Genomic DNA, 26,572 nt, shown 5'->3' with positions numbered 1-26,572 from the left:
ATTTGACACAAGGTTGAAAATCTACAACATCCCATCTTCCAGGGAAAGCTGAGGAGTCAGCATTCAATCTCTTGATGCATACATACATCTCTGAACACACACACTGTGTGCTTTAATTCTAGGCCTCTTTTATAATTCCACCTTTTCAACTTTTGCTTTGGTTATCTCCTAATCTATGCCCAAATGCTAGTCCGATCTTTCTTAAGTGTGAGGTAATACCTCCCAATGTTGAAAGTTTACACGTCCCCTCCTTAGGGACAATACTTGCCTCAGTGGGGTAAAGCAACGACTAAGTGTGAAGGACTGGTCTCTATACTGCTCACAAAAATTAGGTGATATTTCAAAATGAATAGGAAGCTATAAAATACCCCTTAATTTCTGTTAGCAGTGTAAATATGGCAGCCAGAAACTTGAAGTCCAGATTGGAGCCTTTGATCTAAGCATTTTACGGTGTTTGAGTAAATGAGATTGGTGCTCAAAAGTATGCGTGTACCTGTTACTCAGAGAGCCATTTGCTTCTGATATTGTATCAGAACCCAACCTTAAAATTGCCTGTTCCCTCCTCACTGTTAAAGCCTAGTGCTTATAAAAGCTTACTCTTCTTTTAGACTGCGTGTGACTAACACCGTATTTTCTCTTTTTTTTTCATGTATTTTAGGAGAGCATGCCTCAGACGCCTCCCTTTTCAGCAATGTTTGACAGCAGTGGGTACAACCGAAACCTCTATCAGTCTGCAGAGGACAGCTGTGACGGGCTGTGTTACCATGACAACAACCTCCTCTCTGGATCTCTGGAAGCACTCATCCAGCACTTAGTACCTAATGTGGATTACTATCCGGATGTAGGTATCCATGAGCCTCCGAAGCACCCCCTTGGTTTATAATTCAGCAGAAATTACACCATCGTAGTCGGGGACCCTAGATACTGCCAAATTCCATCTGGGATGCTAAGCATTTTTTTAATAAGATATTGCGTATGATTATTGACTGCTTTGAGATCAAAGTGAGCCTGGGTGCGATTTAGATTTTGGTCGTTGTCTTCACATCAGTTTATTTTCAGGGTTGGTACCACATTGTTGGCAGTCCGATGCCATCAAAATGAAGAATCTGTAGGCCTGATTCAGGCATATACCTTGGTCCTTAAATAGGCTTGCCAGAGAATATTGGATGTTCTCAGAATATTTAATGCCTTTTTGTTACCAGGGCTATCGCTATGCTGGGAAAAGTAAAGTTAGGGAAATTTCATAGCAAAGAGAAAAGGTGTTATATTCAAGATGCAATTCTTTATGATCGGACATCAGATGACGTGCTAGCTTGTTTTACAATGATAACAGACACTACTGTAGATCATACTTTCTGATCTAGGCCATTCATTTACATTTGCTCAGTCTTTACAGCAATTCCAAAAGGGCTAGTGAAGAGAAAACAAATTCATAACTTACGCATGGTCTAACTCCTGGTATCAACAATCGAACCCAGCTTTTCTCATTCTGGGCAAGTGATATTTATCCCCACTCCTTTGTGCTTCAGTTGCCCTGTCAACCAACAGCTGGTCATTGACAGTGATTTTGTGGCACTATCTAGACAGTAGATTCATATATTTTATATATATTTATATAATGATGACCTTGTGCAAAGGAGAATTGGGGCTTGCCACTGTAATTCAACATGCTGCTTCTTATCGAGTTATCTCTCTGTGTGTAATTTGTTACATGGCCCTTTCAACTATGTTGCCATACAGTGAAAACTTGTAATCAGAAGTAAAAGGAGTCCCTTGTTCAGCCCTGGAAGTGTTTATGAGCTCCTAAAGGCTCCTAAGGAAGGGGGGCTGGGCATGGAATTTGTCTTTTCATTGGGAGTCTGAAACTAATATAACAAATAATCACTACTTCATTACTGGCTTCTTGGGAGACAGTGTGGTTAAGGAAAAGTATATAGTGTGATATTGTATGTTGACCAATTGTTTAACTTTTGAGCAAGTGAATATATCACTTGAAAGCCTGCCCTTGAATGCTCTGACACAGTACACAGACTTGTCAGTGTGCGAGTTACACTGGGCACACTGGGGAATCCCTGAGCTAATGCGGATTGGCTGTTTTTCTGGTTTCCATTGAATTACCATAATATGTGGACACAGACGTGATTCTGTATGGCTGGTATATTTCAGTTAGATTTACCTCTCTGGGCTGAATTTCATTCTCTTTTACTGGAGTGAGTTATTTATCCGGGTGTCCTGGCTCCCAGAGGATGGGCATGAAAATGTGCTGTGAATAATTTCAGTAGCTAAACTTGTCCCACACTTCTACTATTTTTAGTATGTTTTAAAGGAAAAGCTACAGGAGAAGGTAAGGGAGAAATTCACCTTGTGGTGTTTTACTGCTAACAAGCATCGCTTTAGAAACTGCAGCATATTAACTTTGATTAAAAGAACTTAATGAAAGATGTGTAAAATGTAGAAAAGACCTTAGTTTCAGAGACTGTAATCATGTGATGTTTTTTCTCTTGCACAGAGAACATACATATTTACCTTTCTACTGAGCTCTCGGTTATTTATGCATCCGTATGAGCTAATGGCCAAAGTTTGCCACTTGTGTGTCGAGCACCAGAGACTGAGTGATCCTAACAGTGATAAGGTAATGAGGTGATTTGAACTTTACAATTTTTCTTCTGTTAACTCTGTGGTTTAGATTTTGTGAAGTGGTTTCCTTAAGTAACCCCAGCTTATCGCCAGGACGAGGTGTATAGTAAGTAGTATTGTGGCTCTGCAAAGGGTATTGGGAATGGCATAAAGAGTTCAGTACAAACCTAATGCCGTGGAAGATTCCTGATCCTGCCTTAAGTTGGTGGCACTTCGCATTGACTTGGGGGAGGGGGACTAGAGCTTCTTCAATCCTTAAGACTTTGCACTACAAGTTTATCAGCGACACTGTTTGTAATCATTTATTCGATGTAGTCAGTGGGGATAGACATCACTGAATTAGATTTTGCTTTTTCTCTCTAGAACCAGATAAGAAAAATTGCACCCAAAATCCTTCAGCTCCTGACAGAGTGGACAGAGACATTTCCTTACGATTTTCGGGATGAAAGAATGATGAGAAACTTAAAAGATCTGGCTCACCGAATAGCCAGTGGCGAGGAGGTGGGTAACCTGCTTTCGCATGACTGTGCTGAATTCAGTGTCAGAATCTCCCCTGCTTCCTGTTTCCCTCTGGGCAAGTTCTCTACAGAGCATATTGGTCTGTTTGGCAATGATTATACAATCCCACTTCAAAGGGTATTATCTAGGGGTTTATGTGATTAATTTCAGGGTACGTTCATGTCAATTCATGCACAGAATTCATGTTGTAAGTGTGGGTATTTTTGTGTCTTTTATATTTTTAAGTTGAATTTATTGGGATAACATTGGTTAGTAACATTTAATAAGGGGTACAACTTTCTAATACATTATCTGTAAACCCCGTTGCGTCCTCACCACCCACAGTCTACTCTCTTTCCATGACCACGTATTTGGCCCCCTCGACCCTCACCCTCTTCCCCCCTTGCAAGTGTTTTGATTTGACTTTACTCATACTTTTTTCCTTCCAAAAAAGTTTGACATATCCAGTTAGATATTAAATATCATATACTAGAGATGAACACTAAGAGATAAAAGAATATTGATATATTAACAGATAATAAGTAGTATATTAATAAGTTATAAGTAGAAATGGACAGTTTGGTCCATGGACACGGGGAAATGAATAGGCTGACTTTGAGAACCAGTCCAGGAGGACAGGACTGCTGTGATTTGATTTTAAGCGCCACATAAAAGGAAACGCAATTGGTTATGTAATTTTTACTGCCGGAAAGGAGAAAGCATTCTAATTGGGGGGGGGGGGAGGGCACTGAATTAAATGCAGTTTTTAAAAACTTTTGTATGAGAGACTTTCGCAGAGGGGCCATAGAATGAGATCAGGAAAATTGCTCTGCAGTGTTTATAACAAATGCTCCTTGATAAAAACAAAAAACGGAGTCCGATAAGATTAATGTGTAAATTAGCAAAGGTGATTCTTTGTGAGAGGGGAAGACAAAGAGAGAAAGATCCTAGTCCTCTGGTGCCCAGAAGTTGATTCAAGGCTAGCAACACAGGTGGAGATGGAAAGTCAGTCTCTTAGATAATCTTTCATAAATATTGCTTCCCTCCGGGGAGCCTTTGATAAGAGCTAACTAGCTGTGACAAATTCAAGGTTATCCTCTTTGAAGAAGGCCTGGAGGGCTGGTGTTCTGTGTTGAGGCTTGTTGGGCAGAGATTTCCGTGTTGCTGGTGAGCTCCTGAGAACAAGTTACTTAGGCACTGATACAACGTTTTCACATAGAAAAAGGTAGACAAAACATCTGGCAGTGGAAACCAGACCTTGTTTCGTACCTCTGAACAATGCATTTTCCATGTACGGATGGAAGAGCTCATTCTTTCAGTGGGGTGCCGTAAAGATCATGTAACAAGACACTGAATCTGTTCTGTCTACTCTTCATGAATACATTTTAATACCATTTCCCCTGACTTAAAAAAAAATTAGTATAATTTTATAAGATTAGCACTTGAAAAATTGGCCCTTGCTTTCCTGCATTCTGTTCTCATGAACATGGAATTAACCTTTTTCTTGTTTCCTGACGACATTATATTGAGTCTGGTGCTGAAGAAAGCCATCATGTCCATGAGGCTGAATAAGCAGTTTCCTGAGTCACTGTGCAAGTTACGCCTGTTATAATCAACTTGCTAGTTTGTGTGTGACAGGTTCTAGCAAGGTATGAATTGGTAAGCCTCTCACTCACAAAGGCAGAAGTTAAGCAGCATGGTTCATTCTTGTAGTAACTCTTTTATTAGAGGGCTTGACTGTGGATTGCTTGGCAAGCTTGATGCTGGCTCAGTGACTTGACTTTATGACAAGCTGATCAAAAGATTAGTGTCTTCATACGAGCTTTTCTTGTATGAAAGCTGAGCCCTGAGTCAGTCAGTGCTTCGTTTCAGTTAAGTTGTATTTGGGTTCTTGATACCACAGCCAATCTACCTTCTCTCTACTGTTTTTTTTTTTTTTCAAAGGTAGAAGTGGACTAGGTCCTTTCCAAAAAGAATGCCTTTTTCTAATCAGCACTAAAAAAAAGTCAGTGTTTTGAAAATGCCAAATGGATGCCTTTTTGTCCTTGTCATGGGAGAGAGGGAGAATGTTTCTATCTGTGTCGGCCAGTGGGACCTTTTTGTAAACAAGCTCAAGCCGCCCAAGGGTTGGCTGGAACTGAGCAAAGGGCCAAACAGCCTTCTTACCTGGCTTCTTACCAGCATTCCTGTGTTAATAACAAACCCTTGATAAACCTTGAGCTTTTCAGATGCTTTTGAGTGTGAAAAGAGAGGAGAACATAAGCCACGTCTACCCAAGGAATTGATGAACCTCGGGGTTGAGTGGAGAGATGTCCCTGCCTAGGTTAGGTTGGGTTTTTCGGTGAGATGTGGTCTTTCTGTTTCTGGCCAATGGTCAGATCTGGACCACACTTGGCAGCTGGCTGATCTGTGTGTGCTTTGGCAAGTCTCTATATTCCTTGCCCCTTCTTTGTGTCTGTAAATCAAAGAGATGACTGCCCTGTGTTAACGTCCCTTTCAGCTCTACAGTTTTGCGATGGGTACTCTTTCCTCGGGTCTTTGCTTGGCACTCCACTTACCTGTCATGTGCTTAAATGTCTCTCTTCAGAGACCTTCCCTCGCCATCCAGACCACAAGCACCCACTCCGTCATTGGCTTTCACTGTTTTCTTCATAGCACTCTGTGATTAGAAATTGCTCTTTTCATGGCTTGTTTTTCCCTACTAGACTCCACGCTTTCTCCCCTTTGCTCACCATGGTGCCTTTACTCCTAGCAAAGTACCTGGCACTTAATAGGTTCTTAGAACTGTTTGCATGACTAAATGAATGAACAAATGATTTGTTTTCTATTCAGTTCCTGGAATAGAAAAAAAGTATTTTCCTCCACTGAAAAATCACTTCCCTCCACGGGAAGGAGAGTGGGCTGGGGTTGGGACTTGTTGCTTCTTGCCTGGGCCTTACAGAATTTTTTGGCAGTCAGTGAATCCAGGTGTGCCCCATATATAATTTAGTCAGGTCTTCTGAATCTGCTGGGGCAGTCCCACATCATTTGGCTTAATATGTTTCCCCTTTGGGGATTTGCCCAAAATAAAATGGTTTATTAGGACTTGCCTGCAAGAAACATGAAATTAAACTAATGAGTGAATTACATGACAAATGACTATAAGTCAGTAGAATGCAGTTTTCTCTTCCTTAAGGGGTTGGTCTTTATTCTGTCTTTATTTGCCAGGTAATTACTGTCACTGGCATTTGAAGTTATACAAAAAGAATAAGTACAGATTTAGCAATTCATGACTCAGTAAGAAGCATACTTACCAACACAAAGCTTGATTTCTTAAGGAATCAATTGGCAGCAGGAAACTTTTAATAGAGATTACACACACACACACACACACACACACACACACACACATATGCAAATGTGCTCTCTCTGTCTCTTTCTCTCTCTCTCTCACTCTCACACACAGACTAGTTCTATGTAATTTGAATAGCTTTCCTTGCTATACTTTATTGTATACATTTCCCCTGATGCTTTGCTGTTTTTGCTCACTAGCTGAACACTCGGATGTATGTTCCACTAGTACCTTCTCCCTAACACAGCATTCTTTATAAAGTAGAGAGTAAGAATCTTTCACCAGGTATGCTAGTAGAGCATTGGTTCTCACACTTTGTTGGGTATCAGAATTACCGAGGGAGCATTTATTATGACATTTGAAACAGAATACTGAAGAAATTATTTTTTTTAAGTTCATATATGTTTATTGTAACTCAAGATTTTGAAAGTAGAAGAGGTGAGGGGTTTATTTTTATTTATTTATTTTTACTGAGGTATAATGGACACAAAACATTTCGTTTCAGGTGCACAACATAATAATTTAATATTTGTATTGTGGGTCTGACCTGTGGTGGCACAATGGATAAAGCGTCGACCTGGAACGCCGAGGTCGCCGGTTCAAAACGCCTGCTCTTGTCTGGTCAAGGCACATATGGGAGTTGATGCTTCCTGCTCCTCCCCCCTTTCTGTCTCTCTCTCTCTCTCTCTCTCTCTCTCTCTCTCTCTTTCTTTCTCACTCTCTTCTCTCTAAAATGAATAAATAAATAAAAGTTAAAAAAGAGTAGAAAAATATATTTGTATTATGAAATGAATATCAGTAAGTCTAGTTACCATTGTCACCATATATTGTTAAAAAATTTTTTTCTTGTGACCACTTTTAAGAGCTACTCTCTCAGCTCAAGTGTACAAAACAAGGTTTTTAATTACAGTCACCATGCTGCACATTACATGCCCAGGACTTATTTTATAACAGGGAGTTGGTACCTTTTGACCCTCTTCATCTGTTTTATGCCCCCTCCTTTAACCCCCTCCATGCATGATTTGAAATAGCACTTAATTTAGCCTTGAACTGCTTTGAGTTCAAAGGAAAGATCTATTTTCCCTGAGTGACAAGCACATTACCCAATAGATAGCATCTTCAAAACTAATCATCTTAATGCTGTGGGATGATGGGTTTTTGAAGGTTCAGTTTTTTTAAACACTTAGGTATTTCGTTAGTGATTTTAGGGTGGTCTGTGAATGTCGAGAGAAAAAAGGTCCTCTAATGGACCAGGTTAAAGAACTGAGTCATGTATGTACCAGACAAGGGAGAAGAAGAAAAGAAAAAGAAGTTCTGTAAATACTTTTTTGCCTTGACTATGTGAGAATTGATCACTCCCAGATGCAGTTTTCTTTGGCTCAAGTATGCAAATGTCCATTCATTTGAGTGTCTGTATTATACTCTGGTAACAAAAATGCCTCTGTAAAATAATACAGTTCTTATGCATGTAGGTAAGATGCCATTTAATTTTCAGATAACTATTCTCAGACAGTGATATTGTGGTAACCTTTTAAAAATAAGCTGATTAGGCAGTGAAGCATAAACAGGCCTTTCTATATCTATAAATTCACTGGAACTTTCCCCTTTTGGAGCTGTTAACCCAAGGACCATGCTAACATTGGATCAACCCATAGGCCTTGCTTGGATACAGGCCTCATGTTTGACAATTTGGGGCTAGAAAAGGAAGAATACAAGAACTCCATAACTTACATCAAGATAACTGTACCCCAGAGACTGATTGATTGTAAAGTGATTTCTTTGACTTAAGTGTTTTAAAAGTTAAGGAGTTGCCACTTACTGATAATACATGCATTGCTTTTAGCACCAATTTCTCTTAAGTGTTGTGGCTACAGCATAATGCGGTAGGAGACAAGGTGGGGCCTGAGGTAGCAGCATCACGGGGAGGGTCGCCACGTGGAGGAGTTTGGTGTGAACTTTAGCACTGACTCATGGATGCAAAAGAGGTGGACGTGAGTCAGAGGGAGGTCAAGTACAAAAATGAATATCCACAGCTCCCTGGGGGTCACCCATGTTGTGTGTGGAAGTCAGGAAGGTGGCCGAGGGCGAGTGGGAAGAACTGGTGCATTTCTGTCAGGCAGTTGTGTGTGCCCTCAGACTAACGAGACTGGGAATGTTGGGAGTTTGGGGAAATCACGAAGGTGGCCCTAAAGAAAAAGTGTTAGGAAAAGGATGCTCTGACTTGAGGTCAATGCATTTGAATTTGCCAAAATGAAACCAGGACCTTCCCGTGCCAGCCCCGGGAACATGCAGCTGTCTATGTTCTTAGCACCCCGAAGCTCTTCTCTAGCTAATCTCAGACGTCACTGTAGGGTTTTCTCGGTCCATCTGCATTGTACTCAAGCAGCCGATAAAAGAATGAAATCTTACAAGTCTGAAAAGACACCTTTGGTATATGGCAGGGGTCCCCAAACTTTTTACACAGGGGGCCAGTTCACTGTCCCTCAGACCGTTGGAGGGCCGGACTATAAAAAAAACTATGAACAAATCCCTATGCACACTGCACATATCTTATTTTAAAATAAAAAATCAAAACGGGAACAAATACAATATTTAAAACAAAGAACAAGTAAATTTAAATCAACAAACTGACCAGTATTTCAATGGGAACTATGGGCCTGCTTTTAATGAGATGGTCAATGTGCTCCTCTCACTGACCACCAATGAAAGAGGTGCCCCTTCCGGAAGTGCGGCGGGGCCAGATAAATGGCTTCAGGGGGCTGCATGCGGCCTGCGGGCCATAGTTTGGGGACCCCTGGTGTATGGGTCTCTTTTAAACTGGTTGAGCTTGGCTGAGTCTTTCTGTAACTGCGCCCGGGCCAAGGTGGTTCTCCTCCATTCGGGTAAAATCATGTAAGTACATAGCCTGGGAGTTTGCAGAGTGGTGGAATAGACTTGCAGAACACAGCTGTGATCCATGGCTTCTTCCCCAGCAGACCTACCGGAAGAACGTCCAGCAGATGATCCAGGGCCTGATCCGCAAACTGGCCACCCTCAGCCAGTACGAGGAAGTCCTGGCCAAAATCAGCTCCACATCGACAGACCGACTCACAGTCCTCAAGACCAAGCCACAGTCCATACAAAGGGACATCATCACTATCTGCAGTGACCCCTACACGCTGGCCCAGCAGCTGACTCACATAGAGCTGGTAAGGTTGTTGTCACCCTGCTGTCGATGGCCACAGACTTGGTTTGCTGTGGCAACTGGACAGTGTGCTTGTCAGCAGTTCTGTCATGGAAGGGGGTCGAATAATCCAAATGGAAAATAATCTGTGAAATAACTGGAATGGGTTTTGTTTAGACATTTGAATAGGAACATTTCCGATATTCTGGGAATTCACTTTAACATAAATACTAGGCGGCACTGAAAGAGCAAAGAGTTGATTGACCTTCCTCATCTTCCCCCTCTAATTAATTTTTCGGTAACTCAGTCAGCCTTTCATTCTCGAGTGTAGCAATGACTTAAACAGAAATTCCTTTGCCATAGAGTTAAAGGCTCACTTTACAAGCTGCATTTACGAACATGGGGGTAGTGCCAAAAGTCGAAAGACAGTTGAAAGTCCATTTCTTCTCATTTTTTTCAAGTACCTTTGACCTGCTGGGTTTGTGTTTCAGGAGAGGCTCAATTACATTGGACCTGAGGAATTTGTTCAGGCATTTGTGCAGAAGGACCCTTTAGACAACGACAAGGTAATCAGTCTACCCAGAGGGCAGCCCTGAAATCAGAAATGAAACTCCTTAGCCTGTCATAGTGGGTAAAGGAGACAGAAATTGGAACTATTTTGTTTTAAAATCAGAAAGTTGTTTTTTTGTTTGTTTGTTTGTTTTTAATTTCATTAGCCATGTCTGATTCATTGCAATGTTTTTTTGAGTTGGGTGTCCAGGTGCCTTTATGGTGTTCTTACCCTGTCACCTACTTTGAGCTTCTTCCTTCTCCTTATTGGGAAATTTAACAAGCAAGTCGATGCAGGCATTAGTGGTGATGAAGTTAGGAGATACAAGGGTAATGGTTTTAGCAGATTAAGTGAGAAAGAAAATACAAAGGAGTGATTCAGCCACAGCGGGGGCAGCGAGGACAGGATGTGCAGCCAGTGTGGTGAGTAAGGGTCTCTACTGCTTGGCCTCTTATTTTCAGGCGAATCCCTCATGAAAGGTTTATTGCCTGAGTGAAGCCCACTGGGCATGGACTGTAAAATCAGTGCACACACATAAGAGATTTTTTTCCCCTTAGTGACCTCCAGAAGCAATTCAAGTTATTAGGCAAAGACTGTATCATCCACTAATGAGAACGCCCCTTTGGGAGCAGGGGCAACAGCTGTTTTCCGGCCTTAGAATAGTTCCCCTTAGTACAGGAAGTGAAGATTAGGTTTTGCAATCAATGGAAGGCTAGCAGACTTTTTTGTATATTTATTTCTCTTGGAAGGAAGGAAAGACGGGTGTAATTAACCTGTTTAGCCTTGGCCTTGAACTCTGAGATGAGCAGGGTGAATACATTATTCACCCTACTAAGGACCATGATGGTGTAGACTTCCATTCATCTACCTTGAAAGATATTTAGTTTCTTGCTACGTGATGCTTCAAAATTTTGTTCTAGACTTAGTGTTTAGAAAATATTTTCTAGTCTCTGGCATTTTCAGCATCTTCTTGATGTATTGGTAGCAATTGGTATGCACAACCCCCTCCTTTGAATTGTGTTTCTGAGGACAATTCCTACCCAGGGGAACTTAAGTTTCCTGGGGGAAGGGCACTGTAATGAATGCATCAAAGTAGATTTCTAGACCTTAGGGGTTTCACTGGACCACATATACTAAGATTCTGATATTTCTCTAAGAAGAGTCAAGAATGTTAATGTAATCTCTGTTTCTCCACCTCCATCTCCATCTCTTTCTCTCTCTTATTCTATAAAGTTTTTCTAATCCATAAACTGAGAATGAAGGCCCACATTTAATAAAAATGAGAGCACAATGCACTCTTTTTTTTCTTTGTCCAACTCATCTGCTCACTCTGCATTTCTTTTAGAGTTGCTACAGTGACCGGAAGAAAACACGAAATTTAGAGGCTTATGTGGAATGGTTTAATCGCCTCAGCTACTTGGTGGCTACAGAAATCTGCATGGTGAGGAAATGAATGTTCCCTGGCTCCAAGCACTCTCTATTATTTTTCCGTAGTTAAATTGCATCTGTTGGTTCTACACATCGGCTGACTTTATTTCCTCATTTATCTTTTTCTGCATAGCCTGTAAAGAAGAAGCACCGGGCAAGAATGATTGAGTATTTCATTGATGTCGCTCGGGAGTGTTTTAACATCGGCAACTTTAATTCCTTAATGGCGATAATCTGTGAGTATTTTCTGGAAGATGCATACCCGTTATTTTTATAGGTTTGTTTTGATAGGTCCTATAAAATGTATGCACTAAGAACTTGCAGATAATCCCGTCTTGCTAATGAAAGCTATATTTTTAACCCTGAATTGTTTCAAAATGTTCCAAATGCTTTTAAACACCCAAATTGCTACAAGTATGTATAATCTTTTTTAAGTATACACTAAAATTCATGGGAAGTCATTTAGTCAGTTTATTCTCATCTGAGTAGTTACCTATAAAAGCTTATAAGTGAGGTATTTGTCTAAATTGTGTTTAAAAGTGTGTGGGCAGCTTGCAGATCCAGCATAACAGAAATATATAATCTGAGACCAGATTATGTGATTCTATCAGCTTGTACAAGAGGGCGGCTTGAGAAACTGAAACATTTCCTGCCCGCGCACCTCCCAGTACTGATCGACAGGCCTCATCACTCTGGAAAACCGGCTGTACTCCTCTGCATTGTGGGGTTTACATGCCAGTGGCCTTGTGTGTTTCCAGTCATCTTGTCAACACAGGGCATGGGGTCGCACTGTGTCATAGATTCCCCAGATTATACCTGTTGTCTTGCAATATTTATTGATAACGACTCTTTCATTAAACAGTGCCCTAATTTCTGTGGTAAATGATACGGCTATTCTACACACTGCAGGGACTCTGTAAATATTTGAATGTTTACCTGGCTCTTAAGACTCAGGGTCAGTTTGAAGCCAGAGAATCCACCAAATTTAATTCAGTAATTCTGATCCTAATAAATCTCTCCTCTCATCAGTTTCTTTTTCTATGTTCTTTTTACACCATTTCCCCTTTGTCTTCTCCGTAAAAAGTACTGGCCAAGTTTCAGCTCTTTATCTGGTTCAGTCCATAAAAATAGTGAACAGAATGCTATCTCAGTAGGGGACCTTGAAGGGCCCCACCATCTAAGTCAGTGGTGGTCAACCTGGTCCCTACCGCCCACTAGCAGGCATTCCAGCTTTCATGGTAGGCGGTAGCGGAGCAACCAAAGTATAAATAAAAAGATAGATTTAACTATAGTAAGTTGTTTTATAAAGATTTATTCTGCCAAACTTAGCGAAAATCTGACATAAAGTACTTGGTAAATAATAATTATTATATGCTTTAACTTGCTGTAACTCTGATTTATAAATTTTATAATGTAAAGTTACTTCCCTACTTTATAAATCACCATTACTATGGAACCGGTGGGCGGTTAGAAAATTTTACTACTAACAGAGATACTACAAAAGTGGGTGGTAGGTATAAAAAAGTTGACTACCCCTGGTCTAGGTAATAAATGATGACTTAATTTTAAATCTATAAGAATTCATGGAATACATTTAGTATTTATATTTACTCTTTACACCATTAGAAAAATGTTAAGATAAGCCATATTATAAGAGAAAATATTTATAATATGTATAGCTGGAAAATCACCTGTACCTAGACTTGATAAAGAACCATACAAATCAGTAGTAAGACAAATAACCCAGTGAACTAAAAAGGCAAAATATTTGAACAGACATTTCACAAAAGAAGATATTTGAGTGGATAATAAATATTTGAAAAGGTGTTCCATCTACATTGTTAATCACCAGAGAAACACAAACTAAAATCATAGTAAAGTACCACGTCACACTGGAATGACTAAAATGAAAAAGATCGGTTGCACCAGATATTGGTGAGGATATGGAGCAAGTGGAATTCTTGGACATTATTGTGAGAGTGTAATATGGTACTACTACTTGGCAAAACTGTTTGGCAATTTTTTATAAAGTTTAACTCATACTTAGCAGTGAACACTTTTTCAGGGTGCAAGTTGGAATAGCTTTTCTTACTTCTCTCTTTCAATTTTCTTTTCCCCTCTCCATTAAAAATACAAAGCTGGCATGAATATGAGCCCAGTGTCTCGACTAAAGAAAACTTGGTCCAAAGTGAAGACTGCGAAGTTTGACATTCTTGAGGTATGTTAAGCTCGTGTTTTGCTGTTAAGTAACATTTTATACCTGGGAAGTGGACTTCCTTTCTGTGATCTTGCCTCTTGATCACATAGTTCTGCACAGCAGAAAACTCAGTTTACAGACCCTGGGAAAGGAAAGGGAATAGAATTGAAAGAAAGGGGATAAGTTGGGTTTTAGACTAGTCCTTTCATAGAGAGAGGTGTCTATTTTGGTGTGAGTTAACTGAAGGAATGGTGACCTGTCAGTCATATCACATTGTATGCCAGGATGGAATTTGGGTTCTGAGCAGTTTGGAGTTTTACTTCAGTGAGTACCTACTAACATTATTTACATTAATAACATTATCCCAAGAGAGAAGTTCCCTATCCCTACAGAACTATTCATTCTCTATACTTTCAACATATTTAGTTAACATGTGAAAAAGCCCTTCCCACATAATTCTCAAGGTAGTCAGACTTGTACATAAACACTGTTGTGTTTGCATTATAGTCACATCATGATTACCTTGGTGTATGGGTGCCTTGAATCTACTATCTTTGGAGATATTAAGAAAGTATTTTTTTCCTATATTTTCCCCCAAATTGGGTATTAACATTGGGTATATTACATTTTGCTTTATTCATATTATGTGATTTATTTGTGAAGGACTTGTTACCAACAGCAAAGAACAAGTTCGCTAGAAAGTGTTGGCTCACTGTATGATGGCTAACCATCAGCTGATCCATTAACCTTCAAATGAAACCAGGAAATGGTTTCCTAAGTTGGTGTTTGACTCCTTGTTATCAGTTTTCAGTCTATTCTCAACTGTTAACCTGTAAAGAATTTGGTTTGGTTTTAATATTACCAAAGCTGACATCAGTTTATATGAATAAACCAAACCTCGGGAAAGAAGACATTTGTGTTCTTTAAGCATTTCATGCCTGTGTGTATACATAAGAGAGATAGGTCATGTTCTTAATGAGTTCCCTACTTATTTTGTATTTTTTTATGTAGAGTTAAAAGTATGTTCTTGTCAACTTTCTGCAGGTTGCAAGTAAATAGACAATCATACTTTCCTCTCTTTTGTCTATAGCATCAGATGGACCCTTCCAGTAATTTCTATAATTACCGAACAGCTCTTCGTGGGGCAGCGCAAAGGTCTCTAACTGCTCATAGCAGCAGAGAGAAGGTATGTGTCTAAAGGAGTTTTATTCGTGCCATGAGTTCCATTGAAATGGGAGGTGAACTGTTACACTGATCTTCTTTTACCTGTTCAAATCTAAGGAAGCCGATACACTGGGGCAGGGTTACCTTGACACCCAGGGAAGGGGAGTATGAAGGAAAGTTGGACTAGGGGGGAAGGGAAAGGGATATTCATTTTTTTTTTGTATTTTTCTGAAGTTGGAAACGGGGAGGCAGTCAGACAGACTCCCACATGTGCCCAACCGGGATCCACCCGGCATGCCCACTAGGGGGCAATGCTCTGCCCTTCTGGGGCATTGCTCTGCCGCAACCAGAGCCATTCTAGCGCCTGAGGCAGAGGCTATAGAGCCATCCTCAGCGCCCTGGCCAACTTTGCTCCAATGGAGCCTTGGCTGTGGGAGGGGAAGAGAGAGACAGAGAGGAAGGAGAGGGGGAGGGGTGGAGAAGCAGATGGGCGCCTCTCCTGTGTGCCCTGGCCGGGAATCGAACCTGGGACTCCTGCCTGCCAGGCCGACGCTCTACCACTGAGCCAACTGGCCAGGGTGGGAAAGGGATATTTGGTATAGAATTTTCCAAATGTATATTACTGTGTTATTATTGCATTATTTAAATGACAATTTTGTAATGTGTCTTAGTTGCATTTCAAGCAATAAATCAAGTCATATGTTAAGATGACTAATAGTATTAGAGAATAATTTGATTTAATGGAAAATAGATGTTTAAGCTCTACACAAGGTGGCTGACTTAATGTAACCTTTTCTCTTAGAAGAATTAGCTTACCTCCCATGGCTAAGTCATTTATTTTCAGAAAGTTGGATAGTTGCTGCAGCATTAGGCCTGCTGTTACTAACTGGATATGCAGGTGGCAGAAAAAAGTATGGGAATGATGTCTGAGAAAATGATTTTTACTCCACCTACCCTACCCTTAAACAATTTTATGCTATTCTGGATCCAACTACTCTTGACATTGTGGGTCCTTTTGGGCACATTTCAATTTTGCATTTCCTTACATGAGAAGGATAAGTCATTTTAACATTTGGAGATCATGTTATCTGAGAAGTAAATACTTGGTTGTAGTAAACAGCTGATGAAGGTTGCTTGATGAAAGTTATTGTCTATATAGATTCTGTCTATCTTTTAATTTAAACAGTATCTTCAACAAATAGAAGAAAATGAAGATTAAAAAAATAGTTTAGGGCATTTCAATCACCCCCCCCCCCCAAAAAAAAGCTTCAGCCTAAGTGATCTAAAATAAAAGTAAACACAAAAATAACCCACAATGTTTTAAAAGGCTAAGTTGGGTCTCAGCAAAATCTGAAATAGCAGTTCTGATCATGTTTGAGAGATATTTTAAACCCATTAACTTTTTCTTCTTTTTTTTTTTTTTTAATAAACAAGGTTAGAGAGTAGACAAAGCAGAATTAACTTTCTCTAACTTATCCTGTTGAAGATGACCAGCTTTTCCATTTTACTTGCCCAAATCCCAGTACTCCTGTGACTAGATTGAGAAAAGATCTAGTCAGACATTTTGTAAGCTTTGGAAAGTGAGCACATGCATGGGAGAGCCCCAGCCCGGCGAAGTGTGAGGATACGCCCGAGACTGTCTACAGCGGCTCATTGCTCTCTGCACGTCTGCCTGGCCCTCAGAGAGAGCGTGGTGGGCTCCGCTGCAGGGAGGTGGCCATAGAATCAGATCTCTGAGTAGGGACCTGCAGCACTGGCCAAATATTTCTGAAGTCTAATCCCCCGCCAAAATCTCATTGATTATTATGGGCCTCTAATAGCTTTTTCGGGGGGGGGGGGGCGAGAGTATCCTTTACAATCATTTAATATATTCTGTCTGCTTAGTTTTATTGTTTTTTTAAAAAAAACCAGTTCTGTTTGAGCATATGAATTGTACTCTAGTGTATAAAACAAATGAAATCACTGCCATTTAAAAAAGATGCTGTTTCTTTTTCAAAATTGGTCTCAAAGGCTAGGAATGTAAACATTTATAGATAAAATACATCTTTTATTCAAGAGAATTAGGATTCTTTCTTTTTTATTTCTTTATTCCCAAGTAATTTCTTGTTTTCAAATTTTCCTGGCCACGTGACCAGAGTAATAGAATCTTTGGTATGCTTTCAAATCTTGAGTTTATGTGGTTAAACTGACACATCTAACACTGTATTATAGAACAAATCAAATCTGTCTTCCATACAGTGGCCTTAAATGATCTTCAAATAGTTATTTTTTTTCCTTATGGGAACATGCATTTTTTATCCGATAGCATGGTTTTCAATCCTTTTACCATTCTTTTGTTGGCGGGAACCTGTTCGTGCTCACAGCCTTCATCTCTGGGTGTGGGACTGATGATGCCTTTTATGTGGAGTGGCTGAGTCTCTGAATTAATAACATTTTTGAGAGAGGATTGGAAGACATTATTGTTTGAGTTGTCCCATGAAAAATATCATTGGCAAAATGTCCTAGAAATCAGACTTTTGCTCTCTGCTGTTAGTAATCCGTTCATTCACCTTAGCTCATAGAACTACAGTCATTCAAATCTTCTGATTTTTACTATGTTAGATTTAGATAGTGGATTGAGAGCTAAGGGAACTATCCATGAGTAAATGATTAGTTAAAGAAGCCTATGAGACTTTTCCTTGCATCTGAGCATAAGGACCAGACCAAGGGAGTATCTTAAAGAAGATTAATTTCTATTTTCTTGGAAGAGTGATTCAATCAATAGTGGAGCATCATGCAAGCACCATAAAGGCAAAAATTACATAAGTTATATATAGCCTTTGTCACCAAACAAAAGACACATGACATGAACTTATGAATAATTTAAATATCAATATGTAACAGTAAATTATCGGTATCCCACGACTCACAGCCCAGCACTACAGAATAGAGCACAGAAAGAGTTCTTGCTTAAAAGCTGTGATGCTATGTAAACAGTGCATCTCGATTATAATATAGCCGCATTTCTGGAGGCTGCCTTATTATTATCTCTTAAGTGCATCAGTAATATGGTTGTCCCTTTGTAGGGGACCCATTGGCTTTTTGAGAGGGCTTCATTGAAGTTGAACTTGTGTTATTTAATTTAATCCTCACCACAACTCAGTGAGGTAGTTGCTGCTATTTCTATTTTAAGGTGAGGACACTAGGCTTTCTTAGTATGTTAGGCTTTACTAGGGGTTGGTAAATTTTTTGTGTTAAGGACCAGATAATGCCTGACCAGGCAATGGCGCAGTGGATAGAGCATTGGACTGGGATGTGGAGGACCCAGGTTTGAAACTACAAGCTTGCTGGTTTGAGCGCGAGCTCATCTGGTTTGAGCAAGGCTCACCAGCTTGAGCCCAAGGTCACTGGCTTGAGCAAGGGGTCACTCAGTCTGCTGTAGCCTCATGGTCAAGGCACATATGAGATATCAATCAATGAACAACAAAGGAGCTGTAACGAAGAATTGATGTTTCTCATCTCTTTCCCTTCCTATCCGTCTGTCCCTATCTGTCCCTTTCTCTGACTCTCTCTGTCTCTGCCACACACACACACAAAAAGGACCAGATAAATATTTTAGGCGTGGTGCGCCATACTGTTTCTGTTGCAGGTACTCAGTTCTGTTAAGTAGCACAAAAGCGACACAGACAGTGCAGGGATGAATGAGCATGGCAGTTTCCTGGTAAAGCTGTATGGCTTCCGTAATTGGAATTTCATATCATTTTTATGCTCATGAAAAATTATTCATTTGATATTTTTCCAGCCATTTAGAAATGTAAACTATGTGGCTCTTAGGCTATCCCAAAACAGCTGGTGGGCTGGAGATGGGCCAGAGGCCACAGTTTGCAGACCCCTGTCTCGTACTGCCAGTAAATCATGGAGCCAGATTTTAAACTGACATCCAGCAGTCAGTCCAAACTCCAGTGCTTCCCAGATATAAGTGGTCCTTCCCAGAAACGAGGTCCAGGTGTGCTTTTATCATCGGTACCATGTGTGTTTAATTCTAACATAACAGAAACACTAGTAACATTTGAAGGCAAGGGGATCTTTAATAATTCAACATAGGAGACTTCCACCACAGACAGTAGCAAATGATTAAAACTGTATTCAGAGGGGCTGTTGGAACCGAGATTCATTTTGGCTATTTTCAGAGATCAATGAAAAAAAAAATAATCAAAGCTTTCTTTTCCCTAAGTGACTTTAAGAGAATCTGAATTTCTCTCTAGAAGTGGAAATTGATACTTAACATTTTGGGGTGTTATGGTAGCTCTTATCATTGTTTTATTTGATAATCTAAGGGACATGAGGTCAGTGCCCCTGACTAAATCGTCAGGTATTGCATGTTTTAAAACTTCTTGTGGCACAGTGGTTGAAAATCAGTGTTCTAGAGTAAAATGAGGTGTTTATCTAAAAACATTCACCTAAAATGTAGAAGCCTAAGTGATGCAAAAATACAGACCCGAGCGGGCAGATGGATCGCACATCTTAAAAGCTTAGTCCCTGCAATGACAGATATTCTATTAATCATTTGCCAAATGAAAAGCAAGAGTTCTTTTAGATCTTCTCCCTTTGACTGTAGTTGGAACTTGCAGACTTTATTATATGCTATGGCATTAAGAAAAATAGGAACACTATAGGAATAACACGAGGCCATCCACTTTCCCATGCTACCTGTCTTTGCTGTGTTTTGGTTATTAATAGCATGTGTGTCTTAAGCAGAATTATGTAAGGGAGGAAACTGCTGACCTGAGAGGTAAACAAAACACTGTATCTTAATGCACTCTGGCCTTTTATGTACTTCAGAGTTAATGTTGTTCATTAATTTCTTGTACCATTTGATAAGAGGCTAAATGTTTATTTTCCCCAAACAAACCAGCATCTTTTGTTTTCTTTAGATTGTGATACCATTCTTCAGTCTTTTAATCAAAGATATTTATTTCCTCAACGAAGGCTGTGCCAATCGCCTTCCAAATGGCCACGTCAACTTTGAGGTAAGGGGGTGAACCGAGTGCAGGAGGGGTGGGCTTCTCAGTGTCTGCCTCTCAGAACCGAGTGCGGGAGGGGCGGGCTTCTCAGTGTCTGCCTCTCAGAACCGAGTGCGGGAGGGGCGGGGTTCTCAGGCTCTGCCTCTCGGGCCGGCAGCCGCCGCTGGTTCTGAGGTTTCAGGACCAAGGTTTCTCTTGACCTACATTCTGTAACAAATAATAATACCAAGCAGAATAAATTAACTGCACCATTCTTCTTAGCTATATGGAAGTGCTTGAGTAAAATTTTGCCTATACCTAGCAGATACCAATACCTATTTTTATTAAATTGAGACAGTTATGTAGTTCAGAAGATTAGAAGCCAGAGAAAAACATTCCATAGAATTGGCTCTTTTAAGCTTATCGTTGTTGATGGCTGCATTTAAATTTTTCAATGTATTCTTTTCTAGAAATTTTGGGAACTGGCCAAACAAGTGAGTGAATTCATGACATGGAAACAAGTGGAGTGTCCGTTTGAGAGGGACCGGAAGATCCTGCAGTATCTGCTCACGGTGCCCGTCTTCAGTGAGGACTGTGAGTAGGCCATGTTTTGGGGTTGAAACATTCTTTATAATACAAGATCTGAAGAGATTTAGGCATCAGTGAGGAGTTTCTGAAAGATTTCTTTTTCCCCTTTGGGCTTGCTTCAATGAAAAAGAAAGGTGTTTTGTGGTTTGTTGATATTCAAGGTAATTTGAGTAAACAAACACACAGTTAATTGCCACCCCCTGCTGTTTGAACACGTAGGGGAAAGTCTTTACCTGTTAAAAACATCAGGGAGTTTGAGGCTGATAAAGTGATTGACAATGTACAGGAAAAAATTGACCAAAAGAGAGTTAAGTTTATAAAAGACTTAGGGATATATTCTGGTGATTTGTTATATCCTAATATTATAGAAATCAGTAGTATCTATTAACTAATAATTTCCTACAGTAGAAGGATAGTGTTCATGATAATGACTAAAGAACACTTTGAATTTATATTACCATTCTAGAGGGGACTGGATCATTTTAAAGCTCTACATAGGATTAATAATAAGTTTTTAAATCTTTGGATGAAGATGCTTTTTGATTTAAAAATAATGAAAATATATTACAAAGATGGAAAATTGACTTCAAAAATTTGGCTTTTTACCTAAGGGGTTTAAAAAAAAGATCCAGGCTGCCAGGAGTGGGTGTCTTTCTTTGGAAAGAGCATAGTGTGAGTATATGGTAGCATCCTATGGCTTACATTGGTAAGCCTCTTTTTTTTTGCTTCATAAATTGTCCCATCATTAAGTGCCATTTTCTGGCCTGGAGACCCCTGAGTGTTTGTTGAGATGATCAATCAGAGGCAAAGTGATATTTTGTGTTCTTAATGAAATTATGACGCTTCTCAGTCATAACTGATGTGCTGAGGAGTGTATTTTGCCATAGGGTTTGGCTCAGGTTGAACAGAGGACGGATAATGGTAGATAATCTAATAGGAGGAGACTTCAATGTTAATGCATTCTTTCTTTTGGTTAATTGTAGCTCTGTACTTGGCTTCCTATGAGAGTGAAGGACCTGAAAATCATATAGAGAAAGACAGATGGAAGTCTTTAAGGTGGGTCTCATTGCCTCTCATTGTCGCACACATTTAAAGGAGATGTTGGCCTTACCTAAAGATAAATAACCACATGCTTTCTGTGGGAAGTCTCTGCCTGTGTGTTCCAAATACTCTGCATCTTATCGCCTGTTAACTGAATCTTTGTGGCTTAAAATTCTTGTTGCCATCACTCAGTTTTCGTTTGTCCTTTTTTTGGGGGGCGGGGGGGTAGATGCAGACGGTGTCTCTGTTTTTCTTTTTATCTCCCATTATTTTATGGACTGGAGAAACTGAAATCACCCCATAGTGTGGTTAAATGAACACTGACTCATTCTCTTGATCTGAAAGATGAGAAGTTCAGACTATATTTCTGAATAGTTTTAAAACTAAAATTTTATTGGACCTGAAGTAAAAGACCTAAGTGTCCGTTGGTTCAGTAACTTCGAATGTGTCACATACCAACTGGATCTTGGTCTGTCCCCAGTTTGGTTTGAGAGAGAGAGTTAGGATTTTAAACATAACTCAGAACCTTTCAAGTTTAAATATTTGTTAATCTGTCGGTATTTTCAAGTGAATCTAGATAGGCAAATTTGTATTTCACCATTTGAAATACTTTAATAGACAGTAGCATCCCAGGATATAATAATAATGTAATGAAAATTGTTGCATTTGTATTTCTGCTAAGACACTCTGGGAATATGTATTCAGGGTTGACAAATACATTTTCTCTTCTTCCCACAGTCATTTGAGGTTCTTCATGAAATTATACTAGACTCTAAGTTTTATGAACCAGCATATATATCTAAGATGTATTTGGTTTTATGCGATTTTGTTTGTTTCAATGGAAAATTTAGGCCTTCCTTGTACTTCTCAATGGGGAGGGATGAGGTACATCAGCACTGAAGAAGTATCCTTAGAACAAGTGATGGTGACAGGTAGAGGATTGGAGATTCTTCTTTTATCTCCAGACACAAACATGAAGAAGACATGGCCCACACCTGGAACCATGGAATGTAACAGCTTGCTGGGCTGGTGCCCAGTTTTACTTTTATGAAATTTTGTACCGGCTATTGACACATTTACATTAAAATCTTATATTACTCTGTGCTGGTTATTAAAAGATACTAACTATAATCTTAAATATTATTCATAAAACATGAGCTTCAGAGTACATAGCTTGCTAGATTAAAAATTGGGGAATTACTCCTTGTTGTTATCCTTTTTAGATAAAATTTACCTTTCATATTCTCCTCTTTCTAAAATCTTTCTACTTTTTAAAAAACATTAAGTAGGTATGACCCCTGAGTACAACTTAGCTATTGTTACTTGTCTTATAGATTTTCTTTAAAAAATTGTTAAACAGCTAAGTTCACTGTACATAAATGATCCCTGCCATCTGCATTACCTGTGAAATCCTAATATACTAAAATAATCCAGCCCTACCACATACTTCTCTAGTTGTTCTCCTCTTCTGATTGTCATTCTGTCATGCCATATTCCCACTGAGTGGTGGTTCATCTGGAAGGGCTTGTAAGTAACCAGGTTGATGGTGAAGGCTAAAGATTCCATTATGCAATTTCTTCCCATAGTCTTATGTATTATAAACACAGTATACAGTAATGCTTAACATTTGATTGGTTGAAATCTGACCAAAGAATTTAGTAGAAAATTTAGAAATGTAAAGTGAAAAAGGGGTTGCACCGTGCTGGCATAAATTCAGACACAAAGCCATGAGTTCATCCACCATTGTACTCAACTCAAAAGCACTCAGTAATAATGCTTCTGGTAAGAATGCATGAGGGGCTATCAGTGACTTGAACAGAGTGAATGGTATATGAGGGAATATGCAGTGGTTGGATTCAAACAGTTTAACAACTGGTTCTCTGACCTAATGACCGTTTTAAGTATTAAAAAAATATATACCGAAAGGTAGTTTATTATTTCATGCATTTAATACTTAAATAAATAAGAATAATAAAAGAGGTATACAAAACTAAATCATGTTATAAGAAAGAGTTTTAAAATATTTAATAATACCTGACAAGAAAACAATAAAACTGTTATTTAAGATTTTCCATATTGCTTTTTGACTGGTGTCCTTGCTTGCAATTTTTTTCACCTATGGACAGAAGGAACATTACTGTGGGCACTTAGAATACGCTGTTGTGCAGATGAATGTTAAAAAAGAGCAAGGAATGTATATTTGTGATTTCCACATTGGGCGGCGGCTACCTGGGTGCCCACCTTAGAGAGAACCCTGATTACAAGTGCCATTTTAACAACTGGTTTGCCGAACTCAACAAAAAATTAGGTATCTTGGTTCTGCCGAACTGGTGCGAAGCGGCTGAATCCCACCACTGGGAATATGTTTATAAACACAGTAGAGATGTATTCTTAATATAAAGGACTAGTTTCCACGCTAAAATTGTAAGGGGTATTGAAGAACAAACTCTCCTTGGAATCTGGGTTTAAGCCAGGAGCTCTGCCTTTTCTGGTCTAATTTTGAGATGCCACTCTAATCCGTCCTGCTCTCTGCCCCATCTCTCTCCTAAACACATGGACTCTGAAGCCACTTCCTCTCCTGTTAGACCCCGTGTTGTTTTGTGTGCGTGCTTCTTTTTCCTACTACTGCATAAGCCCCATAAGGGTCTTTCCTCATGTCTGTCACAGTGCTGGACACACGCGCCTGCAGTGATGAGGAGAGACTGGGCCGTGACAAGTGCTGGCCGAGGCATAGCAACCACAAAGAGGAGAAAGAAAAGAAATAGTTTATAACCATTTGCAAAACCACCTATATAAGTGGATACTAAGATTAATTACTCACCTTGGAAACTTGTATTGATATATATTTATACATTAGCTTTGAAGGCAGTGAGATATTTGTATGTAGACACTTTTCCCGCTGGCCCTGAAACCATTCATTCTGACACTTAGTTTTAGCAGTGGCAATGACAGTGCACCTCTGAGAGTAAGCACCTTTCTTGTCCTTTGCTATTTAAATGCCCTAAATGACCACAGAATAGGAAGATGCTTATATTTGCTAAATAAACCCATCAGTGACACAACTAGTGCATATCTAAAAGCTTTTTTTTTTATCATTAATGACCTTTCTCTTTCTTTTGTTTGTTTTAATATAAAGCCACTCAAGAATATAGACTTATCTATAAACAAAGCTTTGCCATCTCCATTAATATATATTTATTTTAAATGACTAGCAATTCTCTCAGAGCTACAACACTTAATATTTTTTAAACATGTAATATATATGTATATATTTAAAAAGTAAAAAAAAATCCAACTTAAAACATAGGAAAAATGAAACTACTGTTAGCAAGCCATTTTACTCCTATTTCAAATAATCTGCCACATTGGTTCTTACATTGTCCCTTTGATTTCTCAGGTCGAGCCTCTTAGGCAGAGTTTAACAAACGGGACTCTGGCTGCTGCTGTGTTGGGCATCCTGAGGGACTGGCCCTTGTCGTCTGGCATCTCGTTCTACAAAACGTCATGAAGTCCCAGCAAGCCAGCTCACTTGAGGACAGAAGGGGAACTTACTCCCCGCAGCTCACAGACTGACTCAGATTTTGTGAGACTGAAATGTTCACTGAAGACACTGAAGAAAGAATCCTCTGAAGATCCCTAGCTCTGCACATGATTCATCGCCTGGAATTTCCATGTGAATCACAGCTCTGCACCTGGATGGAGCTTTCTTTTGTGTGTGTGCGTGTGTGTGCGCGTGTTTTTATTATTTAGTTGAACATTTGCTGCTAATGGGACTTGCCCAGCTGAGTGCTGGCTCTGAGGAAGCCCATGTTTCTTTGTTAATTTAAATGGAAAAGGGAGAGGAAGGAGAGGACAAAACCCCTCCTGGGAGATCCCAAACTTCAGCTCAGCGGTGTGGCCAAGCGGGGAAGACCGCTGGAAGGCTGACTGCGGACTCTGCTTCCGGTGGTACGTGCTGTGTTGTGAATTCCTCTCCTCCCTCTTCCGACAAGGTTTTGAGTTGGCTGCTGGTTAGCAAACTCCTTTGTACCCATATAAGTTATTTAACGTAATAATGAAGCTCAACACTGTGGTAGGAAAATAGCCACTAGGAAAAAAAAAAAAAAGCAGAGTTTGTCATTGGACTGCTTAACGTTCTAGAAGTTTTTGTTTTCTCTATCCCTCTGAGCTGTTTACCACAGACCACTGCGTTGGACAGATGTATTTTTCAGTAGCTTTTTGTTACTTAGTTTTCCGTGATGCATTTTTTTTTCTCTTGTAAATTTAAATTATCTGACTGTAAGGGTCTTGGAAAAACCCACAGCCTAATTACAACTTAATTTTTTTTTAACAGACTGTTAGTTTTCATTACCTTTCGGAGGCTGTTGGTGGCTAAACGTGAACAAAGAGTAAATTGGGAAAGTTACTACCACCCCCACCCCCACAGCAGTGAACAAAGCAAATGAAAAACATCTTGCTGGTAACTTGAAGGTCGACTTAATTGTGAAATAGTTCACCTTGTTAAACATCTAAATAAGTCTGTAGTTGCTCTGCAAAAAGCCATTATCCGTATTTACTCTAGGAGAAGCTGTAGAGTAGTAAACCGTGCTAATGAAAAAAAACAAAACATCGTGTTCAAAACAGATGTATTTGAAAACTTTAACGACATGGTTTCCAAAAACAGAGCATGTATGTATGCTGCACGCCATCCCAGCAGACCTGAAATGTCTCCAAGTTGTCCCTTTATAGCCATCAATATATTTCACACTCTGCAGCCAGGAGTTGTGGCGTCTTTCTTTTCTTTATGGGTCGGACTGTTGGGTGGGGGGTGGGCTGTAGTTGCAGAAGTTCAACTCCAGTGATTGGCTAAGAACGTGTGTGTCCTTAGGAAGTGACCTTTAGGAGTCTGTGTGTAGGTATGAATTTTATGAAAACAAATTATAGTAAGCATTTAATAAACATTACTTGCTAGGCACTAAGTGTTCAGTGTAGATTATCATCCCACTTTTTAGGT

The 26,572-nt window shown here is 39.6% G+C and overlaps 1 protein-coding gene across 6 annotated transcripts in view; it reads left to right on the top strand.

The window, feature by feature from the left end:
- The window catches only part of RASGEF1B (RasGEF domain family member 1B), a 641,531-nt gene extending 615,192 nt beyond the window's left edge, over positions 1–26,339 (top strand). For 5 of the 6 annotated variants that reach the window (XM_066383864.1, XM_066383861.1, XM_066383863.1 and 2 more), the window contains 13 exons: positions 659–841; positions 2,510–2,632; positions 3,001–3,138; positions 9,439–9,654; positions 10,121–10,195; positions 11,525–11,620; positions 11,741–11,843; positions 13,746–13,825; positions 14,895–14,990; positions 19,882–19,977; positions 20,421–20,544; positions 21,522–21,594; positions 24,977–26,339. In XM_066383864.1, coding sequence (XP_066239961.1) covers positions 659–841; positions 2,510–2,632; positions 3,001–3,138; positions 9,439–9,654; positions 10,121–10,195; positions 11,525–11,620; positions 11,741–11,843; positions 13,746–13,825; positions 14,895–14,990; positions 19,882–19,977; positions 20,421–20,544; positions 21,522–21,594; positions 24,977–25,001 — 1,428 coding nt within the window. In that variant the 3' untranslated portion in view covers positions 25,002–26,339. The remainder of the gene's footprint in view (positions 1–658; positions 842–2,509; positions 2,633–3,000; positions 3,139–9,438; positions 9,655–10,120; positions 10,196–11,524; positions 11,621–11,740; positions 11,844–13,745; positions 13,826–14,894; positions 14,991–19,881; positions 19,978–20,420; positions 20,545–21,521; positions 21,595–24,976) is intronic. The other variant, XM_066383859.1, reaches the window with a different exon arrangement.
- Positions 26,340–26,572: the final 233 nt, after the last annotated feature.

Source organism: Saccopteryx leptura, chromosome 5 (assembly GCF_036850995.1).
Source record: "Saccopteryx leptura isolate mSacLep1 chromosome 5, mSacLep1_pri_phased_curated, whole genome shotgun sequence".
Taxonomy (NCBI): Eukaryota; Metazoa; Chordata; class Mammalia; order Chiroptera; family Emballonuridae; genus Saccopteryx; species Saccopteryx leptura.
Note: the sequence above shows the minus strand (reverse complement) of the source record. Positions and strands in the feature narration are given on the sequence as shown.